General features: G+C 38.0%; 1 protein-coding gene and 1 long non-coding RNA gene across 2 annotated transcripts in view; one reads left to right on the top strand and one right to left on the bottom strand.

Moving 5' to 3' along the window:
- LOC127531599 (uncharacterized) overlaps positions 1-9,863 on the top strand; it is a 184,302-nt gene that overhangs the window by 14,532 nt on the left and 159,907 nt on the right. The window lies entirely within an intron of this gene.
- Positions 828-7,067, bottom strand: ypel3 (yippee-like 3). The gene is made up of 5 exons (XM_022221769.2): positions 6,691-7,067; positions 5,212-5,330; positions 4,986-5,029; positions 3,311-3,419; positions 828-2,053 (listed from the first exon to the last, which is right to left on the bottom strand). Exons 2-5 carry the CDS (start codon positions 5,326-5,328, stop codon positions 1,964-1,966), a joined length of 360 nt encoding a protein of 119 aa, XP_022077461.1. The 5' UTR covers positions 5,329-5,330; positions 6,691-7,067; the 3' UTR covers positions 828-1,963.

Genomic DNA, 9,863 nt, shown 5'->3' on the forward strand with positions numbered 1-9,863 from the left:
AAACTGTTCTGACTTGTCAGTAAGCCAACAAATTCCTTCTTCTATTGTTAAACTTAAAAAACACAGAGGAGAAACTTTCTCCTCCTTAAATTAGGACTGACATCCTGCATATTTCCTAGTAGTTTCTTCTAATTCTGACACTATGCCCTCGACTTTCATGTTGTCTCTGTGCTTAAAAGAGAAACTTTCTTAACAGTTACACTACCGTTCAAGTTTGGGGTCACTTAGAAGTGTCCTTATTTTTGCAAGAAAACTTGTTTTTAAAGAGCATTAATCAGAAATACAGTCTAGACACATGTAGCAGAGTATGAAGCTGAACAGGAAGTGATGTCAAGTCGAACAGTGTCCTCACAGCAAGTTGCACACTAATCTGTACATTACTAGAAACAAAGAGGCCTTCATTTTCACTTTTCAGTGCATTAATAACATACCCTATGTACACCACCGTTCAAAAGTTTGGAGTCACTTAAAAAGTTCTTGCTTTTTGAAAGAAAAGCAGTTTTTTTCAATGAAGATAACATTAATCAGAAATAGTCAAAATTCTTAATGTGGTAAATGTCTATTCTAGCTGGAAATGGTAGATTTTTAATGGAATATCAACATGGGGGTACAGAGGAACATTTCCAGCCTTTGTGCAATCATGTTAGAGCATAAATAAAAGTGTGAATTTTAATGGAAAACATGAAATTGCCTGGGTGACGATAAACTTTTAAACAGTAGTGTATTTAACTTAGGAGTATGAGTGTGTTATGAGGGACCAGAAGCAAGATTTCACATTCAAATATACAACATTAAACCACAAACAAAAGAAAACTGGAACACAAACATTACTGGCACACTATTTTAATGAAAGATCAGGTTAAAATAAAAACACTTTAATGAAAGAAGCAGACATTAAAAAAATCACCATAAATATGCTACATTACCCTAATCACACTTGGCTCTAACACGAACTAGCGAATGTATCTGTGAGAACAGCTCGGTGTTAGGGAAATACACATAGAGAGGATAGATCTCATCAGCATTAAGTAGAGGTGAAAACATCCCAACTGTGCAGTGGAAACTCTAGACGTGAACCAACTCCAGACTAATGCTTCTCAACACTGTCCAGCTTTAGACATCTCAGCAAACACTACACGCACGCACGCACGCACGCACGCACGCACGCACGCACGCACGCACGCACGCACGCACGCACGCACGCACGCACACACACGTTTATCTGCATGCAGAAGACACTCATACTTCAGATTTAAGAAGTGTTGCAGGTGTGATTTTTGCATTACTAATTCCACATCCTGATTGCCTTTGGAAAAATATAAACAAATGTTACTGATCTTATCATAAAAACATGAATTTCACAGATTTAAAAAACAAAACAACAACAAAAAAACAAGCCCTCACAATGCAAAAAGCATTCCCATACCCTTACATCACTTAAAAAAATGATCGATGGGTTAAACAGGCCTAAATACTTAGTTTGGGCCGGATAAATCTAAATGTGCACCTTAAACTCGAAGGGAAAACCCACATATCTGCATCCCATGTGCAAGACGATCAAATTATTTGACTTGCGCTGACCTCGCTGTCACATGGCGAGGCTGTTCCGTGATCAAAGGTTTGATCACCAATACACTTGAAAAATCCAACACGCACTGGTGCCTGTGCGACTACATCTCTCAGGCTTCCACATACAAACCCTGCACTCATTCCGTCCATGTCCCGGCACAACTAGCAATTGGGATAGCAATATCAGCAAATGTGTTGTTGTGCTCGCTGGAAAAACATGAAGAACACATAAAGATAAGGCATCACATGCTATTCTTGGCGAAGCTTTATGAAGTGATAAAGTGTGGCACAGCGATGGCTCGAACGCGGGATGAAGAAAGCTACACTGGAACCCTTTTAAGTTAAGGGGATGCAACTTTTGAAAAAGTCATGAAGAAAGACGAAGATTTCCCTCTCAGTCCCAACCGTTGTCCTTTATCATGTGGGACAGCTCGATGATGTACTTCCCCTCCTTGTACTTCTGACTCAGTTCAAAGGCTTGTTCCTGCAGGGGGAGGATGCAAAGGATTGTTCAGAGAAGACAAAAGTGTAGCTTAGAGACAAGACAAACGTAAAAAGGCTTCACTATTTCAAATCCATCCATCCATCCATCCATTCTCTATACACCGCTTTATCCTCCCTAGGGTCGCGGGGGGTGCTGGAGCCTATCCCAGCTGACTTGGGCGAAGGCAGGGGACACCCTGGACAGTTCTATTTCAAATCAATCAGAATATTCATTTTAGTCTTTCAGTTTTACCCATGAAAATGACACACTGAATCAGCTGAAACATCAGTGCATCAATGTACTAATTTTGATACTGAAAGCTAAATACAAGGAATATTCTGATAGATTTGGGTGTGTGAAACATGATTGTACTTTTTGGATTACAACTTTTGCTGCACACATTTGAGGCTTTTTTTTTCTGCATGTATACAGAATATATCTCTTTTGCGCCCCACGAGTTGTGTCCTTTTCCACAGTTTAAGCGGATCCATTCCAACCTCACAGTGTTTGGAACAGCATCCCCATTTTCCAAGCATGATATCCCAATTTTCCTAACTGGAATTCTGAATGGATAGCTGGTTTGATTCCTTTGGGAATCAAGTGAAAGAAATATCTGACTGGTCTTACATGCAGCCAAAAAAGCCAAAAAAGTTCATGTTCGTCCTACATTTCTGTCCTTTTCGTAAAACTATGCTGACAATGAATGCGCCTTTTGCTCATTTATTTAACTAAATGAAAACTGAATTCTTGAGGTGGCCTTTAAACTTCAATGTTGACAGTTTTTTTTTAAAGCTAAATAATAACTTGCATTTTTCATAAAAACAGGGTACCATAGTTAATGTGTTAAAGTGGCACTGAAAACTATTGTTTGTTACTACTCTAATTCCTTAAATTAAAAAATAAATATGCCATCTTGCAACAACATCATAAAGTGCGTAAAGCTGTATTTAAAGTTTGGTGTTGAGCAAGCAGAGTGCAGATTTGGAGCACAATCACTAAGCATGTAACATCAGAGCTACAGAGACGACTACTTGAACTGTAACTGGTCATCTTGGGCTTTTTCTGATGCTGATGGACAGCATGAAGTAAACGTCCGAGAAGTAGAAAAAAACAAAAAAAGAATCGAGCAAAGCCATCTCTATTACAAGACCTCTGGTCATCGTCTTCATTGCAGTGAAGGAACAAATGGGAACATTCACGCTTTTAAAACTGATTAAAAAAAATAAACAGCATCTATTCATTGTTGCACAAACTTACATATTTCCAGCCCAGTGTGGTGTGGCAGTTTTCACAGTAGATGTCGGCCACGGCGTGAAGTCCTGTGAGCAGCAGCCTCTCCTCTGCAGGTCCACAGCCGACGTTCACCCTGAAACAAATTCAGTGTCATCAAACAAAAGCATGATAACAATAAAACTATTCTGCTTAGCTTGTACTACTGTGATCCTAAACCAGGAGTGTCAAACTCATTTTAGTTCGGGAGCCACATTCAGCCCAATTTGATCTCAAGTGGGCCGGACCAGCATGATAACCTATAAATAATTACTCCAAATGTTTTCCCTTTGTTTTGGTGCCAAAAAAAAATTCATATTTACTAAAAATTATCTTTCTACAAAACACTATGAACAACCTGAAATTTCTGAGGAAAAATAAGTGAAATTTAAACAATATTATGCCTCAGTTTATCATTTAGACATTATAACTTACAGATCAAAGAATATCTACAAAGGCACAAAACATTCAGTCATAGGTAACTGGAACTGAATTATATAGGATTTTACTTTATGATCAAAAGTCAGACAAAAAACAACAAAACCAAGACAATTTATTACAAAAATGAGACACCAAATGACAAAAATGATACACAAAACAACAAAAAATTAGACAAACGACAAAAAACAAAAACAAAAAATCTGACAAAAAAGTTACAAAGTGACAAAAAATGGACAAAAGACACAAACGAGACAAAAAATGACACGTGACAAACAAAATGACAAAAAAATAGATAAACAAGGTAAGCAAGACAAAAAAAAACCACAAAATGACAAAAATGATAGGCAAAACAATGAATAAAGCAAAACACAAAATGACAAAAGTCAGACAAAAAAAAAAACCAAAGCATGACAAAAAGGAAATACAAAATGACAAAAACATGAGACAAACAAGAAAAGTCAGACAAAAAAACCAAACAATACAAACAACACAAAATAAGAACAAAGAGCAATATAGTAATTTATTTTATGATCAAAACAACTTGTCATGGTCTAGAAATAAACTTATATTTATAGTTTTACAAATTCATAATTTGCAGTTAATGTCGTCTTTGTAATTTGCACAGGCCAGATTGGACCCTCTGACGGGCCGCATGTTTGACGCTCCTGCCCCTAACAGTACAGAAGGGCTGTTTACCGTTTCGTCCCCCTTAAATGGGGATGAAAAAGTAAATTAAAGGAAAGACTCACTGAATACATCAAGGCTTAAACTGAGTATCTGCTGAAGTTGGATTAAAGTTATTTAATTGGCTCACATCTCAGTGTGCATTCCTGACCCACTAACCCAGGAGTGCCGTGACCAACGGGAACTCACCCAACATCAGGGTTCACTCCAGAGCAAATCAAATTATCTGTTCACAATGTGGTCTGCGTAAACATATTTGATATTGGGAATTGGTTTTCACAGAGAGCTAAACTGTTTCAGAGGCACAGTCCTGTGAAAATAAAGACCCTAGATATCCCAACAATAGGAACAGTTAAGAAAAAGAGTTTATAAAGCTGTGATGAATATAAAATCAGCCGTGAGACTAACGGATTTCACTTTTCACTTGTCTGCACTGAGATTATAAAGATAAAGACAGGAGCTGAACCTAAAGTAAGATTAGCCACTTTTGTGTACTTAATGTGAAAAATGTGGCAGGACTTCAAAGTAAAATACTCACACGGAGTTGAAGAGGTAGGCTCGGCCCTGGCTGCCTTGGAAAGACTGGAAGACAAAGAAGGAAAAGTGAAATCGGGGAAGGAATGCTGTAAATGCCCACTTTCCATGTGCATCACAAACCCAAGGTTGTAATAATATTCTTTAAAATGTGTATATTCAAGTGTTTCCTAGTTTTTAACATGAAGGGACACCTAAATATTACGAAGAAAGGCGGGCGGCATACTAACCTTGGAGATCAGATCATCATGGTTGGCCAGATGGGCGCGGCAGTGCACACAGCTGTACCGACGGTGGCAGGAGTCCAGGTAGGCCTGGAACGTCTTGGCCTTTGTCAGCTTCACCATGTCTGAGGAGGATGATGGTAGGAGGAGACAAGACGGTATTCAATATATATATATATATATATATATATATATGTATATGGATTCGTGATCTAGTCATACTGGACTAAGGCTTCCATGTGGTTAATACAGCTTCAGCAATTAATCCATTAGGTGTCGACTATTGAACTATTCTGCATCGTTATGACCACCTATTATATCGTTTGAATCATTTCTAAGTGAAAAAAAAAAGAAATTCTCTGAAAATTTACATGTTTCTCTGCACCTCAACAACAGTAAACCGAACAAAACAATGTGCAAACAATGGACAGGAAATATTTGACACTAACATTAAAAACTAATGTTCAGTTGCAGCTGTGGGCGTTAACCATAAACACATATAAGCCCTTGTTGCTTTCCTATTCAAATCTACACAACTTTTACTTATCAAATCCAGAACAAAAGACATAAACAGGTTGTCCAGCAGCTAATATGACCCAGCTGTTGCAGGAAATGATGTAGTTAACTATGAGATGATGCACAAAATAAATGTCAGGGTTTACTATCAGAGTGATTAGGAAATCCAGGACAAAAGACACAAACAGGTTGTCCAGCAGCTTTTAAGACATCCGATAGCAGAGAAACAACACTCTAAAAGCTTTAACCTGACAAAATTTGGCCCAACTATTGCAGGAAATAAGGTGGTTACCTGATCATATGATGCCCACAATAAATGCCAGGGCTTATTATCAAGTAAGTGTTTTAGCCACATGTTATCATTAATCAGCTGCTGGTTAATGATAAAATCCTCATGAAACACAAAAACAAAAACTAAACCACCTGACCTACTAACTCTCGTTTACTAACTCACAATTTAAATTAACATGATTACTTTGCTCATGTCAATATTTTATTTGTTTTCTATTTTCCTGGAAGAAATGGGGCAAGCTCATAGCTCATTTAAAAAAAAAACACACAAAAGCTGAATGGTACACTTTGTGAACAAAATATCACAATTATGTAATGTCGTTATGCCACTGTGCAGAATATTAAACAGGGCACGTATTATTAGTTGAGACTAATGCTGGCATACAGGTTTGGGCACAGTTGCTTCCTGGTTTATAACAGCCTGCACAGATGCAATCAGTTAACCCGAATTCAAGCCCTGGCAACGTGTGCTGCGCAGTTTGTGAACCATCCAGCACTGGTGACCGTCTGTCAGTCGCTTTTATAATCACACATGAGCCCAAAAGCGGCCCGAAGCATCAACACGATTTGGTTCTGACCTAGCTTGTGTTAGCTCAGCATGCTAGCTCCGCACTGTAAACACACAACAGCAGCGTAGATGCGCATTGCAGGATATTTTTCCGGCGTCTGTCCGCTCACCTGATAATGCCGAAGCTGCTCACGGTCTGCACGGCAGGATCGATGGGGCTGACAGCCGAAAAACACTCGATGAAAGCGGGTGAGACGCCGCAGGTCAGCTCGGTGTAACGGACCACCACGCGCAGACAGTCCGAACAAAAAAAAAAACAACACACGCAGCCCTCCGGTTTGTTGCAGAGCAGAGGGTTTACCCGCGCTTGTTTGTTTATTTTTAATTTCTTTGAACCAGCTCTCCAAGTTCTTCCACGGCCTCGGTTGAAACGGGAGCTGGAATCCGACAATGCTGGCAGGCTGATAGGCAGAGAGCTGCTGCGGCCCCGGCGGGAGAAAAATGTGGTTTGTTTATAAAAACACGCAGAAGAGGAAGTCTGAGGAGTGCAAAACAAACGACGAGTGACCAATCAGAGGCGCCTCGTGACGTCTAGAATGTGGGTCAACCAATCAGAGGCGACTTCACAGGAGCCTTTTATGGCATATCAGTTGATTGCTGTTGGTCCAGTTTCATAAATGCTGTTAGTGGGTTATCGTTTCCTGCTGTGAGTTTGGGATAAAAGTGCAAACAGTGACTGACAGAGCAAGAACAAGAATTACTTGTTCTGTGACTAGATTGACTGATTGATTTCTTTATTTTCGTGTCATGCACACACCCTTATGGGCTTACAAGACACCAGTGCACATTGTAGTAGTACATCAAAAACACACATTGTTCTGCTGCATTTATAATGTAATATGAGGCTGGAGAATATCTCAGTGTCCACCTGAAAACTAGTACAAATAATGCTAAAATACTAAGATTTTTTCTATTGAAATCCTGCCATGAAAAAGGTTCCACAGAGAATTCTGTGTTTTGCTTAAATTATACTTCAAATAAGGTTCCACACTATCTATCCTTTAAAAGACAATAAGCTTGTGATTTTGGCTTATACCAAATATTTAGATTGAGTAAATCTTTGTTATCTCTGTGCAAGAAGCATGGGGAGGCAGTTGTTGTGGTTTCTTCATTACTTTGCATGTCTGACTTGAGGTTGTGTGTGTGTTGCATGATTTAAAAACAGGATTCCCTCAGCAGAACACCAACCCCTGAATAAATTCTGGAAACGATTCCCACATCAATTCACATTTTATAGATTCATTTAGCTGTTTAAATATTGTTTGTTTGATGAAACCACTTTACATTCTAAACATCATTCATTACATCCGTAAACTCCTCTGCACTAACTTGTCATTTGCACTTCCAAGCGCATTCTCATTTGCACATTTCTGTATCACTCTTGTATAGTCTGTTGATTATTTTTTTTGCATGTTACATTTTATACATTTTTATTTTATCTTACCTCCACTATATGATAATATTCTGTGTTGTTTTTTTTTGTTTATTCCTCTATTAAATATCCATGCTGCTCTAACTATTTACTTTCCCTCTGGGGATTAATAAAATCATTTAAGTTTACAAAGTAGGCCTGTTACCAATGATTACTTCCATTGATTTGGGGCTGTTGTGAGATAGTAAGCTAGACTACTGATTGGTACTGAGTAGTACTAATCAGACTACTCAGAGTTATGGATTACTAAGTCAGGCATCTTATCATTTTGGCTCAGGAGGTTTAAATTTAGTTTCTGTTTCTTATGCTGCACAGTGGCAGCAAGTAGTTAAATGTTTATGATATTGTGTGCGCAAAAGGTGCAATTAAAAAAACAGGGGAAATGTTAATATGAGAGAAGTAAAGTGGTTGATTATGATAAACATAGTTAAAAGTGGTGGATCTAAAGAATAAATTATGAGTTATTAAACCAGAGTTGGGTTTTCTTTCTCAGACTTAAGCGTTAGTCATTCACATCTGATCATTTTGGCTCAGGTGGTTACATTTTTGTTTAAGTGTGTCATGAGAGTTTGATCATTAACCACCCACTGGTAAATCCATGTGACTAAAATGCTAAATTGGTTGTAATCCCTGACATTTATTGTGGGCAGCATCTGATCAGGTACACACCTAATGTGCTGCAACACTTAGATCAGATTATGTCAGGATAAAGCTTTACAGTTTTGTGTTGCTGTTATCAGATGTACTAAACCTGTTTGTGTCTTTTGTCCCGGATTTCCTGACCGGTAGGGCAAAGGTTAAACTAAAAAAGGAAAGCCACTTGTGTTCCACAGCACCGATCTGTATTTATTGTTACCGCTAGGGCTGCAACTAACCATTATTTTCATTGTTGATTAATCTGATTTATCTCAATTAATAGATTAGTTTATATCATTCATATATATCTTTGTATTATATCTACTATTCTATATCATTCATATACATCCTTATATCCATATCTTATGTCTACTAGTACAGCACGTTCCTTGTAGCTGTATGGCATGTATATAGCCTCCCAATAATCTGTATATTATGTCTACACTACCATTCAAACGTTTGGGGTCACTTAGAAATGTCCTTTTCTTGAAAGAAAAGCTTTTTTTTTCAGTGAAGATAACCTTAAATTAATCAGAAATACAGTCTAGATATTGTGAATGTGGTAAATGACTATTGTAGCTGGAAACGGCTCATTTTTAATGGAATATCTCCATAGGGGTACAGAGGAACATTTCCAGCAACCATCACTCCTGTGTTCTAGCAGTACACTGTGTTAGCTAATGGTGTTGAAAGACTCATTGATTAGAAAACCTTTGGACAAATATGTTAGCTCATGAATAAAAGTGTGAGTTCTCCTGGAAAACATGAACTTGTCTGGGTGACCCTAAACTTCTGACCAGTAGTGTATATCCATTCATATATATCCCTATACTATGTCTATTGGTATAGTACGTTCATTGCACCTCCAACTGTACATCACAGTCTGTAAATGTGTGCATAGCATCTCAATATTCTGTACATTATGTCTAACAAACCATTCATATGTCAGGGTAATATTATATCAAGTCTCATTCACCTGTATATCTTTGTACATCTTGAAAATCTTGAACTTGCTGCTTATTGCACCGTTGGTTAGATGTCAAACTGCATTTTGTTACCTGTACTGAAACATATATAATGGTAATAAAGTTAAAGCTGATCTAATCTAGCTGTTTGTCCACAAAATGTCAGAAAGTGGTGAAAAATGGCGATCAGATGATGTCCTCAAATGCCTTGTTTTGATCAACCCCAACATCTTTAGTTTACTGTCAAAGA

The sequence above is a fragment of the Acanthochromis polyacanthus genome, chromosome 21 (assembly GCF_021347895.1).
Source record: "Acanthochromis polyacanthus isolate Apoly-LR-REF ecotype Palm Island chromosome 21, KAUST_Apoly_ChrSc, whole genome shotgun sequence".
NCBI classification, from domain to species: Eukaryota; Metazoa; Chordata; class Actinopteri; family Pomacentridae; genus Acanthochromis; species Acanthochromis polyacanthus.